The sequence below is a fragment of the Onychomys torridus genome, chromosome 22 (assembly GCF_903995425.1).
Source record: "Onychomys torridus chromosome 22, mOncTor1.1, whole genome shotgun sequence".
Lineage (NCBI taxonomy): Eukaryota > Metazoa > Chordata > Mammalia > Rodentia > Cricetidae > Onychomys > Onychomys torridus.
Window position 1 is genome coordinate 9,060,324 of NC_050464.1, and position 23,857 is coordinate 9,084,180.

Sequence of the window (23,857 nt, forward strand, 5' to 3'; positions counted from 1 at the left end):
TGTGGCTCGCTGGCAGCCATCTTGAAGGTTAGCTACCACATAAGCAACACTTGATTATAGTCTTTAAGGATAAATTAAAATTATCTAGATGATGAAAACTGGTTTCATGGGATTAAAAACTCAGATGCTGAAGTCCCAATTCCCAGTGCCCCAGAATGGCGGATGTGGGGCCTTTAAGGAGGCAGTTTTTCGGCTTTGTGGTGCGTCTTAGTGACTTTTGCATTGCTGTGACGAATATTGGACAGCAGCAACTTAAAGGAGGAACACTGTCTTGGCTTACAATTCCAGAGACGTCCGTTCTTGGCCACGTGGCTCCACGAGTTTGTGCAGAACATTGTGGTGACAAGCGAACGTGTCAGAGACCTACTCACCTCACGGGGACAGAAAGCAGAGAGCAGGCAGAAAATGGCCCGGGATGACAATCCCTCAAAAACCTGTCCCCATGACCCCCTTCTTCCATCTGGGCTCCACTCTGTAAAGTCTTCACGACCTTCCAAAATAACACTGCCAACTGGTGGCCACGCATTTGAAACATAAGCCCGGGATAGGCGTTTTACATTCTATCCACTACAAATGGTCAGTCACTCAGACGGTATGTAAATCAACAATTTGGAGCTGTGTCCCAATAAAACTGTATTTACAAAAATAGTCCAGATCTGGTTCCCATTGTTGTGGGGGTGTGAGTCTCTGCCACTGATGGGTGTAGAGAGTCTGGAGATGGAATTGGTCACAGCGCAGGATGGGGCAGAAAGAACAGCCAGGCCTGATCCCAGGCTCCCTCCTTGCACTGCCTCTTTGCTATCGCTTGTAGGAAATTGTATGGGAATGTTCCAGTATATTGTTTGGGTACAGCTTCCTAGACTGGGGTGCATGAGGAGGTTGGTGTGCATGATGGGGGTATGATTGTCTGTAAAGGTCTGTGGGGGCACCAGCTTATCACACAGTCAAGCCAAGTGCTGAGTGACTTTTGGCCACCTGGCTTCTCGGAGCCTCTACATCTTTAGGTGAAAAGTTGAAGAATAGAAGAAACCTTGTCAGAGCTGGTGTACTGATCAGGGAACTGGGCAGGGTAAAGCCCCTAAGCATGTAGGGACTGGCGGAAGGGGTGATCCGTAAGTGTCTGTTCCCTTCTCTCAAACATGAGGTCATCACTCTGCAGCAATGGTTTCGAACCTCGGGTCAAGACCCCACAGGGGGTGCAGAGCAGATATTTACATTATAAGTCATAACAGTAGCAAAATTGCAGTTATGAATTAGTAATGAAATAATTTTATGGTTGGGTGCCACCACAACATGAGGAACCGTGATACAGGGTCGCAACATTAGGAAGGTTGAGAACCACTGGTCTACAGCATTGTACGCTATAAACTATCAACAAAAAGATGTACTCCCGGGGAAAGGGCCTACAGTTTGAGATCATGAACATACCAGGGGTAAATCAAAACAAACAAGTTGGTAGAAAGGCATTTGGGTCAAAGCCCCATAGCTGATTTGGCTCCATTTTGCATGATTTGCCAGTCTGCCATAATCTGACTTGTCTTTTAGAATTCTGGTTGCTAAGAGCTGGTGATGTGGTTCAGTTGGTAGAGCATCTGTATTGCATACATGAAGCCCTGGATTTGATGCCCAGCACTGCACAAACTAGGCATGGTAGTGCAAGCCTGTACTCCCAACACAATAGCCTCAGGAAGTCCAGCCTTGATTACATAGTTTGAGGCCAGTCTGAGATATACAAGATCCTATCTAAAATATAAAATAAAAATTTACAAAGAATACATTAAGCTGGGTGGTGGCGGCGGCGGCGCACGCCTTTAATCCCAGCACTTGGGAGGCAGAGCCAGTCGTATCTCTGTGAGTTCGAGGCCAGCTTGGGCTATCAAGTGAGTTCCAGGTAAGGCGCAAAGCTACACAGAGAAACCCTGTCTTGAAAAAAAAAAATCGAAGAAATGGGGTAAATATCGGTAACATTACACTATATTCATGTATGCAATTGTCAATAAATAAGTAAAATAAAACAAAATTCTGGCCTCCCTGTTCCCGGTCAGTTTCATGCATGTTCATAATTATCAAGTAACACAGTACTTGTCCACCCTTGTCCACTAATTGGGGTGGGGGCCAATCACCGCTTACTTGATCACACAGCACATATGGGGCGGGTTAGCATAGGCCACACCCTTCTTGCCCGAGGCCCCGCCCCTTGAGAGACCACGAGCCCGCGGAAGAAAACCAGCCCCTCCCCTTCACCGAGGCCACGCCCCCACCCGAAGGCCACACCTCTTAGAGAATCGCCCCCACCGTTGGCTGCCGGAAGGGGACGCTAGCGCACAACCTGAATTTCCCAGCCGGCCAGGCCCGCCCCAATACATGTGACCCCGCCCACTCGAGGCGTCGTCTCTGCCCATTGGGCACTGAGGTGTCAGATTTCAGTTCGCCTCGCCCGGCTCCCCGCCCTCCCCGGCTCCGCCCCGGAGGCCCCGCCCCCTCGGAGGCCTCGCCCTGTCCGTTGCACGGCCGGCAGGAGGCGCCTCGAGCCGGGCGCCCGCTCGGCTAACGGCGGGCGTGGGAGCCGCGCGCGCGGGGGACGCGGCTGACGGGCTGCGCTGAGGTGAGTGCGGGGCGCGAGAGGGAAGGTCGGCGGAGCCGAGGATGGCCCAGGAGGTGCCTCTGGGCTACTGCGGGGACCCCGCGGAGGGCGCGGAGACCGCGGGCTGAGACACGGGTGGCGGGGCACGCGCTGGGGCGGGGCCGCGCTGGGCACGGTCCCCGCGGCGAGTCCGGGCGCGAAAGAGGCAGGCTTGCTTGGTTGCCATGGAAACCGGCGAGCGCACGGGGCCTGGAGTGGCCCAGGGGAGCTGCACCCGAAGGCCGAGTGGGCGCGGGTGGCGTGGCCCCGTGGGCCTTTCCAGGCCTCAGTTTACCTGGCGGCGCCTTGGCGGTGGAATCTGAACTTGGGGCATCCCGAAAGACTCTCCCACTAGGATGGTGGTGACACCCCCGCCTACACCCGTCCCGCAAGAGTGTCGCCTGCCCACCCGTGTGCCCGCGAGAGGCATTGTTTCCCCAGCTATTTCTGTACCATTTGCAGCCAGCCCCCCGACAGGGACCGCGCCTGAGACAGATGCTGAGCTGGAGCCCCGAGGCCCTCCGAGGGATCTGGCTTCTGTCCCTGGGGAGCCCTGGGACCTGCCTGGCCAGCCTCAGCCGCCTGTCGAGTGTTTGGTTAATCTGAATTACCAAGAAGAATTTGATTACCGGTGTCTCGGTGCTGCGGGCCACCTCTTGTGCATTCCAGAGAGGAGCCTGTCCCTAATTCCACTGGGAGAAGTCAGTCCCTTTCTGCTAAGTGATCAGCGGGCCGAATGAAACCTGATTGAATTATGTTCGCATTTAAAGGCTCTCTCCAGCTGGAGCCATAAAGATAGGATTTGTGGAAGAGGGGAGGAGGATAATGCACCGCCTGCAAAGTTGACTGCTCATTTTTTTCTCCTGTTGGAATGATAATGTGTTCCACATTGTCCTTTTGGAACAGAGACGTCCCTCCACCCATGTCAGCCGGCACTGACCTCACTGCCTGCCTAGTCGCTGTGTGACTTAACCTTTTTTTTTTTTTTTTTTTTAAAAGCAGAAATGGGACTCTTCTTGGAGAACAAGGAAAGAGACAATTTATGAGGCAGCCACAGCAAGAGCCTTGCGTGTACTCTGACTCTCTGGGACCTGAGCTGTCCCCAAATGTTTGTGTGTCAGAGGCGAGAATTGGGCAGAAAAGGAAAAGACAGGTCATACTTCCAGAAAAACAGATCTGGTTACCCAGGGCGTGCTCTTCTCTGTAGGGCTTTCCCTGAATTCCAAGTGGCCTTTTGAGAAACATTTTTGCCCTGTTTGGACAAACAGTCTGCACTCTTGATTCCTTGATTAGGAAGGGAAGTGGCCTATGAGCAGGTGGCTACCCTCAGGGCCCACTCTCTTTAGTGGCCATAAAAGAAAGCTTTCGGAAAAACCTCAAAAAATCTTGAGCTTAGCGTTCACTGGGACGGTGAGGGTTAAAAGGGGGATGTTGGAGAGGAATGAATCACATTCACCCAGTTTCGGCTGCCTCCCGTGCTGCACCATTTCCCCCACTCTGTCTTAGAATCGCTCTGCACAGGAGGGCGGGGCACCCATGACTCCAATCTACACCCCTTGCTCCTGAGACTAGGAGGGGACCTAATAGTTATGTGCTTGTAATTTTTCCATTTCTTTTCTTTTTCTTTTCTTTATGTATTTTGAGACAGGGCAAAGAGTCTGGCCTCAAACTCTTTGCATAGCCAAGGGTGACCTTGAACTTCAAATATTTTTTACATTGATTTATTTTTTTCTTTCTCTGTGTGTACATGTTTTAATTTTTAAAGATTTTTTTTAAGATTTGAATTTAATATTCTCTCTGTGTATGCATGCACATGTTTAATTGGTGCTCAGAGGACAACTTTTGGGGATCCATTTTCTCCTGGCAAGTGAGATATGGGTGTTGAACACCAAGCTTGGCTGCTAGCACCTTTGCTGTCTTGAAGGCCCAGTGACCTTGAACTTCTGATTGCTCTGTCTCTACTTCCTGACTACTGGGACTACAGGCATGTGCCACCATGCTCAGCTTATACAGTGCTGGGAATGGAACCCAAAGCTTTATGCATGCTAGGAACAACCCTGGTCCCTTACCCCCTTTTAGATAGGATCTCTCAGCCTCTGTTGGTATGGAACTCATATATCTAAGGCAGGCTTTGCCATGCAATCCTTCCGCCATAGCCTCCTGAGTGCTGGGATTACACACGTGAGCCATACCAGCTTCCATTTCTCCTTTTCACTCCCCTTCTCTTTTGACAGTGTCTCACATAGCCCAGGCTGGCCTGGGTAGCTGAGGATGACCTTAAGCTCTTGATCCTCATGCCTCCACCTCCAGAGGACTAGGATTTCAGGCATGCATCGCCATGCCCAGTTAACATTTTTCTGTTTTGTTAAATCGAGACCCTACAGTTAGACTGTACCGGCCTGCCCAAGATGGACAGCCTGAATACAAGAGGCCAGTTCACTTCTGCATTGGATCTGGGCCTTTTACCCTGGAGTTTACTTTGTGACTTTCCTCCTGCCTAAAGACAGTTTGACATTGTTTACATTGGCTTCTGGACATGGTCTCCAGAAGCCATGGCTTGTAGGGCCACAGGCTTCAGTGGCTGAGGTGTATTGTTGCCCACCTGGGTTAGACATTTTGATACTGAGGCTCTTCTAGCAGAGATGTCCCCTGTGCTTCATGGAAGTGGCAGGAGAGACAAAGACAAAGTGTCGTGGAGGCGGGCTGTATCGTCTGAGAATGTGTACTGCTCCAGAGGCTTACAAGGAATGGGTGTGGATGCATGCAGAGGCCAGAGATGAGTCTTGGGAGTGACTCCTCAGGAGGTGTTCACCTTGTGTTTCTGAAACAGAATCTCTCGCTGGCTTGGGACTCCGTAAACCAGGGAATCCCAGAGGTCTCTTGCCTTCATTCCCTGAGACCTGGTGCATGCCATGATGCTGGGCTTTCTATGTGGGTTTTAGGGATGGAACTTTAATCCCTGTGTTTGTGTGTGTGAAGGCACTGTTTGTGATGCAGGCTTTCAGAAAAATGGGGTGGGGGAGGCATGCATGGGAGTGTGTGGGAGTGTGTGTACCAGTACCTACACAAGCAGAGGCTAGAGCAGCCGAAGCTGGGAGCTGTCAGTATCTACCTGCCTCAGATGACTTTGCCTCCACAACACTTCATTCTCCCCAGCTGTTTCCGTGAAGCACAAGGGACATCGCTGCTGGAGGAGCCTCAGTGTCTGGAACCCGTGTGTCATCCCTAATGCTGAGGTTCTAGGCATGTGCAGTAGTAACTAGCTTTCTACATGGGTGCTAGGGATTTGAATTCATGCCCTCATATTTGCAGTCATCACTCATAAACACCGAGCCATCTCTCCAGCTCCTTGAAAATGCTTTCGTTGTGGTTTAAGTGACAGTCCCATGCAGGGGAGCATAATCAGTTCTAGGCTTCTGGGGTTGCCAAGGACACTTGTCACAGGATCCTCAGGGGAAGAGACACAATGCTTGATCTCTTCATAACTTTCTTCACCAAGACACAAAAGAACCGTCTGTATTTCCATTTTCTGTCCACTTTCTCCTGACACCAGCTATTTATAGGCAAGTTAAGTCCCTGGAAAGCTGGTACATTTCTGGAGGCTTTGTGGTGGGCAGTGGGTTTCAGTAGGAACTAGAGACCATCCTACAGGGCAGTTGCTAGTTTTGGGAGCTCTAGCTTGAGTGTTTAAAGCTCTCCAGAGTGTCTGGAAGAGCTCAGACTCCTCCCACAATACCCAGGCACCTAGGTTAGCAGGCTGTGGAGGACTGGTGTGGTGGTCTGCTTTTTCGGCTTCCTTTGTGATGCTGCTGGTGGTGGGAGAAGCCTGGGGGGATGGGAGAGAGCAGAAAGAAATCGATCCTCAGTGTCAGCTTGAAGGTCTAGACAGCTGCTTTGTTTGGCTCCCTGTGGGGTCTTGTTTTGAAACAAGATCTTGCTGTGTAGTTCAGGTTGGCCTCCAACTCAAGATTATCCTGCCTCGGCCTCCCTGAGTTGCTGGGATTGCAAGATTACCTGTTTGTTTTGTCTTGTTTTATTTTGTTTGAGACTGGGTCTCTTGTGTCACACGCTGACTGACAACTTTCTATGTAGCTGAGATTGACCTTTTACTCCTGGTCTTTGTGGTTTCATCTCCCAACTGATATAATTGTAGATGTGGACCACACACTCTGCTTTACCTAAGTCTTGTAAAAACAAACAAACTTGTTTTGTGTTTTTGTTTGTTTTAGGTTTATTTTATGTGTTTGAGTGTTTGCCTGAATGTATCACATGTGTGCCTGGTGTCCTCAGAAGTCAGAAGAAGGCATCAGATCTCCTGGAATTAAAGTTACATATGGTTGTGAGATGGCAGGTCGGTGCTGGGAACTGAACCGTGGTCTTCTTCAAGAGCAGCACATGCTTTTAACCATTGAACCATCTCTCCAGCCCCAAGAATCGGTTTTTAAAAAATTACTTATTTTACATTTATTGCATGTGTGCACACAGTACGACACATATGTAGAGAGATTAGAAGACAGTTTTGGGGAGTTGGTTTTCCCCTTCTTGCTTGTGTTAGCCTGAGGTCATTGGGCTTGGCGGTCATCCTGTTACCCTCCTGAGAGTCTTTTCAAGAGTTCCTTGAAAATTCTTCTCCAGCCCATAAGAATGTGGGTGAGTGGAAGCTAGGGACTTCAGTGGAGCTGACTCGCTGGAGTCACAGTGGCAAGCAAGTCTTTGGTGCTTTCTCTGGGTTCTGAGTCACTAGCGGGTGTGTCCAACCCTTTGACATTGTGATCTGATGTCATCTACAAAGCTGACACTCAGGCACTGTGCAAAACAAAACAAAACCGCCCCAAAACCTCATGTTTTAAATACATTTACAGTTTTGTGTTGGGCGTCATTCATAGCTGTCCTCGACTGCATACAGCCCCAGGGTTGCAGGTTGGGTACACTCGTCTTGGAGCCTTCTAGAAAACACTCCACTCTTGACTCACCAATCTGCCTGCCTTTGTCTGTGCTGCAGGAGTGGGGTATGGTCATCAAGAGATGAGTGCATGCATCCTAGCTGGTGGCAGACTCTCAAGTCCCCATTTCCTTCTCTGGGCTCTCTAGCCCTCAAGACTGTTTTGAGGGAAATGGGTAATTTCCCCTCTAAACCCCATAGGACATCAGGGGCTTTAGGATTTTGCAACGCACAGGCTCTCCCTGCTCCCTGGGAACTCCTAGGGAGCCAGCCTCTTTCTGGGAGGGGGCCGGGTGGCTGGACGGCTGAAGGTAGTGGGTGGAATGCATGCATTCCAAGGATGCTTCCGCTGGCTCTGGAGGCAATCTTTGTGTTGTTCCTTGTGGCCTAGTGGCCTAGTGGACATGCCGAGCTTCTGTCCTAGGGAAGTATCGCTTTAGTTGGGACCAACCTTCTCTACCAGGGATCCCTTCCAGTCAGGACCTGTGTCCTCTGTCAGGTCATGGGGAGCAGCATTTTCTTGGGGCTTGTGTTTCTAGTGTCTGGTGGCTTTTTACGTGTGTGTGTGTGTGTGTGTGTGTGTGTGTGTGTGTGTGTGTGTATCTGTGCCCACATGGAAGCCAGAGAAGAGCATCTGGTGTCTTGCTCTGTCATTCCCAGTCTTCTTTGGAGACAGGGTTTCTCCGAGCCTTGAGCTAGGTTGGCAGCCAGCAAGCCCCAGAATCCTCCAGCTTGTTACATGGGTGCTGGAGATCTGAGTTCAGGTCTTTGCTTGTACAGCAAGTTCACCCACTCAGCCACGTCTCCAGTCCCAAGGCTTGTGACTTGTGTGTGTGTGGCTGTAGTGGTGGCCATTTCCCCAGCTCTGCTTGTGTTTGGGACTACCTTCATCTTTTGTATAGACTGGCGTAGAAAAAGTTGAATTCACAGCAAGTTGAATAGGGCCTGTTGTTGTTGTTGTTTTTCTGGCTGGGACATTGCTCGGTGGAGAGCTTGTCCCCAGGACAGAGGACCGGCCCTGCTGAGACTGTGCTGTTCCGTGTCCTTGCGGTAGCTGTTCCTGTGCCTAGCACTTCTCAGAAGTCACAGAGCCCTTAGGCGAGTATGGCTTACTCTGACTTCCTTCGTTTTCTTCATGGTGGCTTTCCCTGAAGGCACTGTAGTCTCTGAGGCCTGCTCTGCCCTGTGCACCTCACAGGATCTGACCGTCAGCTCCACTGCTGGGCTTCTGGCTCCAAGTGATGTGGATACCCGGGTGGCCCAGGACTGTTCCCACTGCCGGGTGGACTCCTGTCTCTTTTGCTCTTGATGGCCCTGATACTTGGCTCTAACCTTATCACTTTGTCTTACCAGGCTCCGGCCTTCCCCCACCCATTGGCTGAAAGCCTCTGCGGTTATCCATGAAGACGCACCCACCATGTTTTATGGAACTCAGTTCATCATGTCTCCTCCCACCAAGAATAAGCTGAAGCGACAGAGCCAGCTACTGTCCACCATGCTGTCCCGGACACTGAGCTACAAGTATCGTGATCTGGACTCCACCTTCTGCAGCCTAGGTGCCAGTGATGACCCTGCGGAGCTCTCCACTCAGCTCTCAGCCCCTGGGGTCTTGAAGGTGTTTGGGGACAGTGTCTGCACAGGCACCCACTACAAGAGTGTCCTGGCCACTGGCACCTCTAGTGCCCAGGAGCTGGTGAAAGAGGCCCTGGAGCGATATGCCCTGGACCCCGAGTGTGCCAGCCAGTATGTGCTATGTGACGTTGTGGGCCAGGCTGGGGATTCTGGGCAGAGGTGGCAGGCCCAGTGCTTCCGAGTGTTTGGGGACAACGAGAAGCCCCTCTTGATCCAGGAATTATGGAAACCCCGAGAAGGCTTGTCCCGGAGATTTGAGCTGAGGAAGAGATCAGACGTGGAAGAGCTGGCAGCCAGGGATGTGGATACCACCACAGCAGGTGAGGAAGGAGGGTGTTGGGATGATGGTTTGGAGGGTGACAGGCACAGGAAACGGAAGAGCATGGGGAAGAAGAGTTTGGTTTGGCGGGGACCAATGGGGCTGTGGTGAGTCGTCATGTCTTCAAAAGTCTGAATAACTAATTGGAAGTGTGCATTAACTGTGAGACACTTGGTGGCCTGCTTTTAGTGGCTTCTGATGCCTTCTTTCTATAGTGTGTTAGGCCAAATCCAGCCCATTAGTTTCAGAGACCCATGGGTTCTGGGTGTGGCCTGCCTCAGAGTCCCTGTTAGATGTGTCAGGAATCAGGGTGGCTGGATAGGAAGACAATGAAGGCTCCTTCACAGACCCTCATGACACTGTCAAGTCCAAGGGACTCAGGTGCCAAGTGTCTGCATGAGGATATGCAGCAGGTCAGTGCCATGGGTGGCCTGGTAAGTTGGTTGTCACTCTTCTTGTGGACTTTAGGAGTAGGGCAACTTGGCTTGCACTTGACCTCAGGGATGTGGTTGGTGGCTTGGTGCCCATTGCTTTATATTTAGTTGGTGGAAAGAAACTAGTTATTTTGCCAGAATTTATTTTTTCTAATACCCAAGGTTAGTTTTTAGTTGACCTAAAAAAATTAGATTTTATGTGTATGAATGTGTACCCTGTAAGTGTGTGGGAGTTACGGGTAGTTGTGAGCCACTGTCTAGGAGATGGGACTCAAACCCAGGGCCTCTACAAGAGCAACAAGTATTCTTAACTATTGAGCCATCTCTCTGGGCACAGACTTCCTTTAAAGTTAGGATATAAAGTAACAGGTCTCCTGGTGACAGCTGCTGCTTTTTTAAAAATTTTGATTTGTTTCTGTTTTTAAAATGTGAGTGCCGCCAGGTGGTGGTGGCGCACACCTTTAATCCCAGTACCCAGGAGGCAGAGGCAGGCGGATCTCTGTGAGTTCGAGGGCAGCCTGGTCTACAGAGTGAGTTCCAGGACAGGCACCAAAGCTACACAGAGAAACTGTCTCAAAACAAACAAACAAACAAAAAACAAAACAAACCAAAACAACAACAACAAAACAAAATGTGAGTGCTGGTTTATGTCAGGGAAAGTGAAAGTAGGCATTTGTGTGGAAGTCAGAGGTCAAAGGTCAAACTGTGGGAGCTGGTTCTTCTGCCGTGTGGGTCCCAGGAATCAAACTTAAGTGATCAGGCTTGGAGGCAAGTGCTTTTACCTAGTAAGCCATCTCACTCGCCGTGTGTGTGTGTGTGTGTGTGTGTGTGTGTGTGTGTGTGTGTGTGTGTGTGAGAGAGAGAGAGAGAGAGAGAGAGAGAGAGAGAGAGAGAGATGTGGATGCACAGCTATGGCAACAGACTCAGAGGTTGGAAGATAGCTTTGAGCCGGTTCCCTCTTTCCACAGTGGGTTCTGGGAATCCAACTTCAGGTTGTCAGGTTTATGCAGCAGGTGCCTTTACCCAGTGGGCCGTCTCCCTGGCCCCACACATCATTTTCAGAGACTTCCTATAACAGGTGTGGTGGGAAGCTGCATGTGCATGCAGTGTGGTGTGTACACATGCATGTATGCATGCATGCATGCACACATGCACAGGACCTTGGTATCAGTGTGTGGAGCATCTCTTTGTTTTCTGTTTGCTTGTGTAATGTGTGTGTAGGTTCGTGTGCCCATGTATGAACACAGAGGACATAGGAGGACTTCGGATGTCCTGCCCTATACCATTCTTCCCTTATTCCCTTCAGACAGAGTCTTGCACTGAGCCTGGAGCTAGACTGTTGGCCAGAAAGCCCTGTGGTCTTCCTTTGTGTGACGTTCATAGTGATGGGTTGTAGGCACACGGCCACACCTAGCATTTTATGTGATGCAGAGGATTTGAACTCACATCCTTATGTTTGCATAACAAGCATTCTTATTCACCGAGCCATCTCCTCAGCCCCAGAGTAACATTGTGGACATTGTTTGCTCAGAGCAGGCCAGGTGAGACCATCAGAGGGCTGCTGCTGGTGCCCTGTGCCTGGGTCTGTGTGTCATCAATCATTGTCTTGTGTCACCTGGGTGAGGCTGAGCTTGGGCAAGCCTCTTCTGTTGTGTAGCGGATGCTGGCTTCTGTGGGTGCAGGAGGGGATTTTGTTTGACTACCTCATTCAGCACTGTGCTCACATGAGGCCAGGCCAGAGGAAGTCTGAAACTCACAGCCTCTCTCCCTTGGTGGCTATCAAAACCTTTCCAATAAAGAGTCCATTCTTCATTGGCTGGGCTGAGTGACCCACTTGTTGGGCTAGGGGGTCATGTTACTGGCCAAACAGGCCTACTCAAGGGATGACTTTCCTGGCTGCCATCCTTCTCTGGGTGAGACGGAGGTGCCCTGTGGCCAGGGCGAGGGCTGTGAGGATTATGCTGGGTTCATCTTCACAGGCATGCCTGTGCTCCTCCTCCTCTCCCGTTTGTTTCAGCAGTGCTGGGGATTGAACCTAGGACTTCACCCCATGTTACCGCACTCCTCCACTGAGCTACAGCCTCGGTCTTTGCCTATGCTTCTTCCCTGGTATCACAGCACACTATAGAGTCTCTGCTTAGGGCAAGTGGAGAGAGGGCTTAGGCCTTGGGAGATGCAAAGGGAAGAGCAGACTGGTGCAGTTCGGAAGCCCAGGATGCCCTGCAGACACCCAGGTGACACAGCAGGTAACCTGAGGACAGACAGACCTGGCCTGGAACTCACAGGGATCAGCCTGCCTCTGCCTCCTGAGTGCTAGGCTGAAAAGCATTTGCCATGCAGCAGGGCTCAGCCCCATTCTTGGTCCCTCAGTAGGAGCTGCTGTGGGTTTCAGGAGCTGCTTTGGGGCTTAAGCATCAGAAGCTCCAGGCTGGCAGATGCCCGAAGCCAAGCAGCACTTGCTCTAGCAGGCAGTGGACCCGCTTCTTGGGACTCATGGGGGGGCGGGGCTTGCAGTGCACCCAGGGAATGCCCTTTGTTGTGTTTGGGTTCTGTTTTCCATGAGCACTGCCTTTGTTGTACTGTGATTTCCTGATTTTCCAGCTTTTATCAAAATATGGGCTGTCTGTTTGGGAGGGAGGAGCACGCCAGGCTGGAAGGAAGCTCTTGGTAGTTTCCCAGGGGTTGGAATTTAGGGCCTGTGCCATGAGGAGAGGGCTCTGTGTCCTGTCGGTGAGATAAAGATGACAATCACTTACAGGCACTGTGGGGAGGGTGATGGCAGGGCCATGTGGTTTTTGTCAGCACCTTAGGAAGGGCGCTTACAGTCATGGGAAGGTCAAGTGTGAGGTCAGCAAGACTGGGGCGCGCTCTCTCTCTCTCTCTCTCTCTCTCTCTCTCTATCTCTGTCTCTGTGTGTGTGTGTGTGTGGTATTAGAGATGGAACTAGGGGCCTGCACATGCTAGGCTGAGGTCTATGACTAAGCCGTATCCCTGATCCTCACTGGGGGATTCTAGGCAGGTGCTCCACCACTGACCACACCCCAGCCCCTCAGTGGGGATTCTAGGCAGATGCTCTACCACTGAGCCACACCCCAGCCCCTCACTGGGGGATTCTAGGCAGGGGCTCTACCACTGAGCCACACCCCAGCCCCTCACTGGGGGATTCTAGGCAGGGGCTCTACCACTGAGCCACACCCCAGCCCCTCACTGGGGGATTCTAGGCAGGTGCTCTACCACTGAGCCACACCCCAGCCCCTCACTGGGGGATTCTAGGCAGGTGCTCTACCACTGAGTCACACCCCAGGCCCTCACTGGGGATTCTAGGCAGGGGCTCTACCACTGAGCCACACCCCAGCCCCTCACTGGGGGATTCTAGGCAGGTGCTCTACCACTGAGCCACACCCCAGCCCCTCACTGGGGGATTCTAGGCAGATGCTTCACCACTGAGCCACACCCCAGCCCCTCACTGGGGGATTCTAGGCAGATGCTTCACCACTGAGCCACACCCCTACTGCTCTACCACCAGCTACAAGCTGCTCCTTAATTCTTTAAAAAAAATTTTTTTTTTTTTTTAAATGTGTGTGTGTGTGTGAATGCATGCAGATATGGAGGCCAGAAGAGAGGGTAGAATTCCCTGGAGATGGAGTTACAGGTGGTTGTGAGCTGCCCGATATGGGTGCTAGAAACTGACCTTGGGTCCTCTGGAAGAGCAGCAAAGTCTCTTAACTGTGGAGGCTTCTCTCCAGCCCTCCATTTCATTTTTTATTTTTTTCCGGAGCTGAGGATTGAACCCAGGGCCTTGCGCTTGCTAGGCAACCGCTCTACCACTGAGCTAAATCCCCAACCCCTCCATTTCATTTTTTATTTTACTTTGAGACAGAGTCTTATTACTTTGCTCAAGCTAGCCTTGCTCTCACTGTGTAGCCTGTGCTGGCCTCAAACTTGTGATTCCTCTCCCTCAACCTCCCGAGTAGCTGGGATAGTGGTTCTGTGTCACCGTACCTAGCTTTGGGCTGTTCCCCCTTCTGCCCTTCACTCCTATGGAGAGTGGAGTTTAGCCCTGATTTTCCCACCCTCCTGGACATCTTTGAGTGGGAGAAGGCCTTGCTGTAGCAGGTGTCTTGGGTATACTCATGTGTGGAGCAGCTTCCCTGGCCCTCAGGCAGTCTCCCTGCATTGTAACAGTTAGTAACATCCCCAGATATTGACATATGTCCTCTGGTAGGCAGGCCTGCCCTCTACTGGAAGCCCACTTTAGACATTAATGGTTGGATTAAATTCAGATAAGCACCTTTTGTCCATACCCAGCATCTTACCCTGGAGGTCAGGCAGGTAGCTTGGAGCCTACCTGCAGCCATCAGGCTTGCTGTTTGTGGCCCAGGCTGCTTTGAGGGCCGGAGGCCTTGGGAACTCAGTATCTTTAGGATGGGGGTTGTGTGGAACTACTGTTTGTCCTGGACCTCTTCCTGCTCAGCCTTAGATGCGATTCTTCCAAGGCAGGATGCCCTTTTTTTTGCTTTGAGTGTCTTCTCCCTAAAAAGGCAAGCATGGAGGGGTTTTAGGACCATTGAGATTCAAGGCTAGAGACACCATGATAGCAGACACTGGACTAGTGACCAAAGAGCAGCCCATTAAATGTCTGCTGTGGTGCCTGGCATTTATTAGCATCAATGAAATGTGTGGGAGGAGTTTGGGGATCCCCAGCAGCTATGTAAAAAGCTGCATATAGTGGCATGTGCCATAATTCCAGTGCTGGAAGATGGAGACAGGAGGATCCCACACTGGTGAGCCAGTCTAGATGAGGCAGAGCTAGTTCCAGGTTCAGTAAGAAACTTTGTCTCAAAAAATAAAGTGGGGAACAACTGAACACAGCAGATGTCAAACTCTGGCCTCCACACACGTGCACAGGTGCTTGAACGCAGATGCATATGCTGTGTGCGTGCTTGTGTGTGAGCCCGTGCACGCATGCACGCATTCACGCACTGACGTTGGAGGAGAGAGGATCTCTGTGGGTCTCAGCTTTCTGTACCCAAGATTCTAGGTTGGGCATTTTCTGGTGGAGAATGGGAAGTTAACGACATACTCTACTCAAGTGTGGCCAGGACACAAGACACTCCCCTCTTGGAGGTGGCCAAGGTTGTCACAGAATGCTTGGCTCTGAGTCTGTCTTTTGTCATGAACTTTGTCACTTAAGGACAGGTAGCAGCTTGGGAACATCCAGGCTCATGCACAGTGAAGCCACTGCATCTTTCACATGCTAGTTGTGCCCTGTGGCCTGTCCCCAAGAGCCACCTCCTGTGGTCATTTGCTTCTGAAATACTTTTGTGGTTGTTTTTCCCCCCTCTGGAGCTGAGGACTGAGTCCACTGAGCTAAAGTCCAAACCCCTATTTTTTCTTTTTTTATGGTGTTTTGCCTGCATATATGTCTGTGTGAGAGTGTCGGATCATATAGAACTGGAGTTACAGACAGTTGTGAGATGCCATGTGGATGCTGGAAATTGAACCCTGGCCCTCTGGAAGAGCAGCCAGTTGAGCCATGGCTCCAGCCCCATTCTTCTGTTAATCAGACATTGTTTTCAGAGGGTCTCATGTAATCCAGCTGTCTTTAAATTCACTGTGTAGCAGAGAGTGACCCTACACAGGATCTTAAATGATTGTGAAACTATAATTTCCCTGGGAGAGAGACATTTGTCAGTTTGGACAACTAAAAAACTTAAGCTTGGGGCTGGAGCAATGGCCCAATGGCTAAAAGCACATGGTTTTCTTCTAGAGGATTGAGCACCCATGTCAGCTGCCTGTAGTAACAGCTGCTGAGGATTCTCAGGAGCATTACTGGCTATATGATACTAAAGCTTGCTCACCATATTTGAAGAAGTGGTAGAAAGAAAACACGAAAACAGTATCACCTCCAAAAATAGAGATAGATTTTTTAAAAGAACAAGATAATTGTGCTGATTAGATTTAACTGTCAACTTGACATAACCTAGAATCAACTAGAAAGTAAGTCCTATTCTTTAAAAAAAAATGTCCTTTTACTAGTTTCTAATATGTGAATGCAATGTGTGTGCAGGTGCCCAGAGGCCAGAGGTACTGAGTCATACGTGATTTTGAGCTGGGAACCAGTCTGATACCCTGGAAAAGCCACACAGCAGTGGCTCTTCCTCTCCCTCTGAGCCATGTCTCCAGCCTTGGAAATAGAGTCTTAATGAGGAAATATCTAGATCTGTTTGGCTTGCGGGTGTGTTTGTAGGGGACTGTTCGTTGATAGAGGAAGATCCAGCCTATTGTGGGCATCACTATCCCAAAGCAAGGGGTCCTGGACTGTATAAACAGGAGAAAGATGGATGCCAGCAAGCAAGCATGGATGCATTTGTTCTCACTGTTCTTGGCTGTGAATGCGATGTGGCTAGTGTTCCTCGCCTTCTCTGTAACTGACTGTAACCTGGAATTGTAAACCAGATTACCTTTACCTTTACCTCTAAGTTGTTTTTTGTCAGTAACAGGAGTGAAACTGGAACAATAATGCTTCGAGTAACAAAAAGGTAAGTATTTTAAAAAAGACTTCAGCCGGGGCTCTGCTTAACGGTAGAGTGCAAGGCCCTAAGTTTCATCCCCAGCACCCAAAAAAGAAACAAACAGGCCTTTCCTAAAGTAGTGCTTACCCTGAAGACTGCATGCAACTGGAGTGAGACTCTTGCATCACTCAGGAACAAGCAAGCACAGATCCGGGGACAGGGAGAACGGGGAGGTTTATCGTGTATCTAAATGAAGAGAATGTTAAGAAGAACATATTCCAAGCATAGGCGTGGGAATCTTCTGGAGGCCATGAAATGAAAAGGACTTCTACTCTTATGCAGAAATCCCAGCGTGCCCTTGTAAGAGCAGCAGGTTTATCTTGCATACACAGCAGTTTCCAAACCGCGGGACACTGAGGATAGATTTGAGTGTGGCTGGTAGAAGAAAGGGCCATAGTTTGTTGCTTAATAGGAACTTCTCAGCAGGAGCCTAGGAAACTGACACCAGGGCCTGGTGAGAGCGCCACTGCCACTAGCTGGAGCATCCTCTGGAACCTGTTTGAGGATACAGGATCATGCCTTCTACTTAAAAAGTGGCTCTCACTACCGGGCGGAACTGGGCCTGCGCGGCTCTTCCGGAAGTCCTCCAGCGCGAGAATTCCCTCCAATCTCGTGAGAGCCGCAGCGGCAGCGGCCGGTGCGCAGGCGCGTGCGAGTGCCGTCGGTTCTGGAACGCGACCGCTGAGGGTCCCGGCGCCATGTTGGCCCGGTAGGGTACCAGGGGAAGCGCTTGAGGCGGCGGGCTCGGAGCGGAGCGGGGGCCGACCGGGCCGGCCGGCAGGAGCCCGCCCCCTCGCGCCTTCGGATCATGAGCCGAGCAGAGGCCGCCGAGGTCGCGGTGGCGGGGCAGGTGCCCTGGCGGCGCGGGAGCTAGAGATGATGCCATTTGCGGTGACCACCCAAGGAGCACAACAGCCGGCTCCCGCCCCGAAGCAGTACGGCATATCGTCCCCCATCAGCCTGGCCCCCCCGAAGGACACAGACCTCGAACTCACCCAGAAGCTGATTGAGACCCTCCAGCCCTTCGGGGTGTTTGAAGAGGAAGAGGAACTGCAGCGCAGGATTTTAATTTTGCAGAAATTAAATAATCTGGTGAAGGAATGGATCCGAGAAATCAGTGAAAGCAGGAATCTTCCACAAGCTGTAATCGAGAATGTTGGGGGGAAAATTTTTACGTTTGGCTCTTATCGACTAGGAGTACACACGAAAGGTGCCGATATCGATGCGTTGTGTGTTGCACCAAGACACGTGGATCGAAATGACTTTTTCTCCTCCTTTTATGACAAATTGAAACTACAGGAGGAAGTAAAAGATTTGAGAGCTGTTGAAGAGGCCTTTGTGCCGGTTATCAAACTCTGTTTTGATGGGATAGAGATTGATATTTTGTTTGCAAGATTAGCATTGCAGACTATTCCGGAAGATTTGGACCTACGAGATGATAGTCTGCTTAAAAATTTAGATATTAGGTGTATAAGAAGCCTTAATGGTTGCCGGGTAACTGATGAAATTTTACATCTGGTACCAAACATTGACAGCTTCAGGTTAACACTGAGAGCCATCAAATTATGGGCCAAATGCCACAATATCTATTCCAATATATTGGGTTTCCTTGGAGGTGTTTCCTGGGCTATGCTAGTAGCAAGAACTTGCCAGCTTTATCCAAATGCAATAGCATCCACTCTAGTACGTAAATTTTTCTTGGTATTTTCTGAGTGGGAATGGCCAAATCCAGTGTTGTTAAAAGAACCAGAAGAACGAAATCTTAACTTGCCTGTGTGGGACCCAAGAGTGAATCCCAGTGACAGGTACCATCTTATGCCTATAATTACACCGGCATACCCACAGCAGAACTCTACATACAATGTGTCTGTTTCCACCAGGATGGTCATGATTGAAGAGTTTAAGCAAGGGCTTGCTATCACACATGAAATTTTGCTAAATAAGGCAGAATGGTCCAAACTTTTTGAAGCTCCAAGCTTTTTTCAAAAATACAAGCATTATATTGTACTTCTGGCAAGTGCACCAACAGAGAAACAACATTTAGAGTGGGTGGGCTTGGTGGAATCAAAGATCCGAATCCTGGTAGGGAGCCTGGAAAAGAATGAATTCATTACTCTGGCACATGTGAATCCCCAGTCATTTCCGGCACCAAAAGAAAATGTTGACAAGGAAGAGTTTCGTACCATGTGGGTGATTGGGTTAGTGTTGAAGAAGCCAGAAAATTCTGAAATTCTCAGTATTGATCTCACCTATGATATTCAGTCTTTCACAGATACAGTTTACAGACAAGCAATAAATAGCAAGATGTTTGAGATGGATATGAAAATTGCTGCAATGCATTTAAGAAGAAAAGAACTTCATCAACTACTTCCAAATCATGTTCTTCAGAAAAAGGAAACACATTTAACAGAAGGTGTAAGATTGACAGCTGTGAATGACAGCAGCCTTCTCTTGTCTGTGGACAGTAAAAACAGAATGTCTGCACCTTTACCTACTGGCACTATGAAGACAGGCCCACTGACTGTAAACCCTCAGGGCAGAAACAGTCCTGTTCTGGCTGTTATGACAGCATCAGTGACCAACATACAGTTTCCTGAAGTTTCCTTGCAGCATGTGAATCCCATAGAAAGCTCAGGGATTGCCCTGAGTGAAAGCATTCCTCAAATGCCCTCACAACCTACCATTTCTCCACCACCTAAACCTACAATGACCAGAGTGGTTTCTTCAACACATCTGGTAAGCCATCCATCTAGACCTTCAGGAAATACAGCAACAAACATACCCAATCCTATACTAGGAGTCTAGAAGATATTCTCACCGATGAGAAGAAAGGAACGAGACATCCAACAGAAGGGAAGAAACCAGACAGACAAGTGCAGCTCAGCCACCAACTACTCAGACAGCAGCTTCTGTGTTGGCCTCTCAGGAACCACCTGGGAACAGAGAAGCCCGCTCTCCCTGTTTTTCCTAGAGATCCTATTCCTTTTATCGAGAGTTCAATAAAACAGATTGAATGGATAGAAACCACCTCAAAGGCCCTCACACAAATTCTTGCAAATTCATCCTGTTGCTTTCAGATGTTAAAGGAAAATGAGGGAACCAGTCCAGATATGACTCAGAATAGATTCATACTCGATTGGTAACTTTCTTTACTGGCCTAATCTTGAAGTCCAGATTAGCATTCAAAACCAGAAGTACTTATACTCACGCCTCAGATTATTAACATGTCACTACCAGTTATTATTTCAAAGGACTGCTATTTGAAAAGAGAAAAATCCCTTCCAGCTGTATTCATTTCTACCCATGACAGACATTAGTATTGGATTTATGTTTGATCCATTGTTGGGAAACTTGCAATATAAACTATCAGAACCCCTCATTTTAGTGATGCACTTTATGGGATTTTTAATTTTTCCATTAGGATTAGAACTAATTTTTGACTTTCCACTTTGGTGAATTTTCATGGTTTTCTCCTGAAAAGGTTCTTTGCTAATCTTAGGTTGCATGCTATTTTGTAGTAATGTGTCTCAGTCCTCAGGGGCGGCTGCACCTTTTAAAATGGAACGTCAACTCCTAGGGCGTTTATTTGACATCACAACCGTAATTACTAAGTATTTGCTTCCCGTGGGACAAGATCAAGAAATGGTATATGGGTATTATCTGAAGAGTTGTTTGGGAGAATGTATAATCAGCGACTAGGTATTTTCTGAGTCCACATTCTTTTGTCCTTAATCATCTGACCTCAAACAAAAACCTTTTGCCTTCATCCTCTTCTCTGCATCAAGCATGCACACATGCTGTTTCTTAAAAACCATAATGTTAATGTCCAAACCATGATGTGAATCCAAAAGTTCTGTGGCCATGTGGCAAAAACACCAGATCTGACTCCATGGCTAATTTCTCAGGAAAATTTGGGTCAGTGTTGTGTCTGCAAAACACATTGCTGATCTCAGTTTCTTGATAAGCACAGATGTGAGATTTTCTGTGTCACAGAATATCTGCTTTGGAAGAAAACTAGTTTCCAACTTTAAATATGTAGTCAAAAAGGCATTTTACTCCCAAAACTTTAAGCCATGTTTTATTTTTTTTTAATGCAGTACCAGAATTTATCAGATTTTGTGTGTACAGTCATACAAAATAATTTCCACGAAGCACTTGACATCTAGTCAGCTTTCTATTCTCTTATCAAATATTAGGGATACATTAAGTGAAAAAGCTGCTTTTCAATAAAGCAGCAGAATCCCCATCTGTAAGGACCATGAGGGCCAATGGCTGTTGTTGAATGATAGCTTAGTCTTCCTTAATCCAGACACAGCAAACAGTAGGTTATCCCTTCCCATCCCTCTAAGACTCTGGTCCTTTCTGTTCTGCCCATTTTCTCCCATGTCAAACCAAAATTGTTTACCCTCTTCTGTCCTAGATTAATTTTCAGTGTTGGAATACAGTATTTTTCCTTTTAAGCTATGCAGTAACTAACTGAAACTTTCGAATACCTGGAATACCGGATCTCTGTCCCACCTTCGCCCTGTGCAAGTTCACCTTGCCCTTGCACCTGCACGATAGGTTAGGTGAAAAGCACATGGCTTCTGCATTTCAAATAGCCACAGTGTCTGGTTGAGACTGCCAGGCACAAATTTAGTCTCCTCATTTTGTTTACACATTGGAAAATTTTGTTTATTAAATGTTTTGTGTAACTATATCTGTTTTTTTTTTTTTTAACCAAGCTGGAAACTTGGGATTTCTGAAGTCTAGTTTTTATTACGTGAATACCAGACTATTTTTTCATGTGATGTGCGTAGTGTATCCTGCCTGGAGTTTGCTGTTACGTGGTATCTGTACTCCTTGTATTTTCGAGCACTATTTTGAAAGCAGATAATGTATTTCTCTCCATTACAAACACAATAAAAATAAATGCCAAACAACCTCGAACTAAAACTGGCCAAATGTTTAAGTCTGATATAAGAATTCAGATGTTCTTTTTTATTTTTAGTTTTTTATGGTCTGGAGATGGAACCCAAGGCCTTGTTGCACGCTCTACCATTGAGCTGCATCCCCGGGCCCAGAACTTCTTCATTGTTCTGAAGGAGGTGGTGGAGCTAGTGGCTTTTCCAACCTTATGAAGTCTTAGAAAGCTCAGGATGTAGTCCCTGTGGAGGACACACAAAGGGTTCAAACGTCAACTCAGAAAAGACTTTAAAAAGGAAGACGGGAAGTAAGGCATGGTGATGCCATAGCTGTAACCACAGCCTTGGGATGCTGAGGTGGAAGATGATTGGAGCTTGGGAGTTGGTGACCAGTCTCTGTTTAATGAGATCTGGAGGAGGAGGATGAAGGTTTGGGGTGGGGCATAGACTGCATAAATGGATATTGTTGTGGAGGACGAGGAGGAGTCAGGGTAGCATAAGTGGAGATTGACAGTATGGGTTGGGCAGGCAGGAAGGGGAGGATGCAGAGGGAGGAACTGCAGCAAAGTGGAGATTGACAGTATGGGGCGGGGGGGCGCCACTGCTGAGATTGAAGACACATACTCAAAATGTGAGGACATGGAAACATGCAAACATGAAATGCAAGGGAGAAGGTGGCATGGTGACAGAGACAAGAGGGCCCCAAATCAATGATAGGAGAAACCATGCAAGGAAAGTGGGGTGCTTTATGACATACTTGTCCCAGATCACTTAGCTCCAACAGAAAATAGTAAAGCAAAAATGAACAGATTTCAAAGTATGTCCTGGTCACACAACATTGAACATCAGCGTTTCATTAACACCAAGCCTGTGGGCCGCCTAGTGTCATGGTTGCTGAACTTTTCTAGGAAGGGCTGACTAGTGAATAGTTCCAGCTTTGGGAAGCCGTATGGTCTCTGTCACAACCACTTAACTCTGCCCTGTAGAGCCAGGAGACAGCTAATACAGCAGCAGATGGCTTGGGATGGATTTATCACATCCCTACCCCCAGCAGGTTGGCCACGATAATCCCATGGACATTTATCAGACTCCTCTGTTCAACAACTGTCAAATGCACAGCGTTCTCGGATAACTACTAGGCATGTGTAAAAGCCCAGGATAAGTCAGAAAGTCAGGATCAACCTATTTCTAAGTATTAACATAAAACTCTAGCATTATAAGTTAGAAATCAGTAATTAGCCAGGGCAAGTATTAACATAAAACTATAGCATTATAAGTTAGAAATCAGTAATTAGCCAGGGCCGGCAAGATGGCTCAGAAGGTAAAGGTACTTGCTGTTAAAGCCTGGTGACTAGTTCGATCCCTGGAACCCATTGTGGAAGCAGAGAACAGACTCCTGAAACTTGACCTCTATATCCGTATTCTAACTGGTACATGTGTGTCCACATTCACACATACACCTCTCTCTCTCTCTCTCTCTCTCTCTCTCTCTCTCTCCATTCACCCCACAGATACACACAAACAAACAAACAAAAAAGTTAAAGCCAGGTGTAATGGTGTACACCTCTGATCCCAGCACTTAAGGTGGAGATAGGAGGATCCAGGGTTCAAGGCCAGCCTGGGCTACATAGTGAAGCCACCTCAAGAAACAGCTATGATAAACAATAGCGTGGGCATTTCACTGCAGGCCCACACACGGGGTTCCACTTCTGTTTCTTCACTCTCAGATCTCTGCATCACACTGGGTACCGATAATGCTTCATCTTGGTGATCAGTCCATTGCATTGAGGACTCTACACCCACTCTAGTCACCAGCAGTGTGCTGTGTAAAAACAGTACTTCCCTTTAAATGGCATGGTCTGGAAAGTCCAAGAGACTCTTGTCTGAGGAACCAGAAGACAAGTGCACTGTGGCTAGGTGATAACCCAAAGTTAGAAACAACGCACAGTGCACATTGGGCGGGCTTTTTGGAGCCCAGTGCCTAGGGTGTGACACCTTGCACAGCCTTGGTGGGGGGAGGGGGCTTGGACCTGCCTCAGCTGAGTTGTACCAGGCTCTGCTGACTCCCCATGGGAGACCTTGATTTGGAAAATGTGGGGATGGGGAGTGGGAAGGGGGGTATCTGTGGTTGGTATGTAAAGTGAATAGAAATTTTCTTAATAAAAAAATGAAAAAAAAAAAAAAAAGCACATAACTGTCAGTGGGGGGAGGGCTAGGGAGTACCACTTTCTCCAAGTAAGAATCCTAGATCAGTGATGTCAAACAAGCCATGGCTTCATGCACCCCTGAAGATGAAGATGGATAGTCATGCTGAGGAAGAAAGGAAATCCTCCCCAAATACGTGAAGTGTGATGTGATTAATGGAAGGTTGAAATACAGTGTAAAGCAGTATAACTCAGTTATAACTGTAACATGACTGGTGCCTTGG

The 23,857-nt window shown here is 48.6% G+C and overlaps 2 protein-coding genes across 2 annotated transcripts in view; both read left to right on the plus strand.

The window, feature by feature from the left end:
* The first annotated feature begins 2,484 nt into the window (after positions 1-2,484).
* Radil (Rap associating with DIL domain) overlaps positions 2,485-23,857 on the plus strand; it is a 59,878-nt gene continuing 38,505 nt past the window's right edge. Inside the window, exons 1-2 of the mRNA XM_036171858.1 lie at positions 2,485-2,605; positions 8,919-9,517. Of these exons, the coding sequence (XP_036027751.1) occupies positions 8,983-9,517 (535 nt within the window). The 5' untranslated portion in view covers positions 2,485-2,605; positions 8,919-8,982. The remainder of the gene's footprint in view (positions 2,606-8,918; positions 9,518-23,857) is intronic.
* Positions 17,156-21,196, plus strand: Papolb (poly(A) polymerase beta). The gene is given in 2 exon segments (XM_036171860.1): positions 17,156-19,273; positions 19,275-21,196. Coding segments are annotated over 2 exon segments (1,920 nt in total). The 5' UTR covers positions 17,156-17,401; the 3' UTR covers positions 19,323-21,196.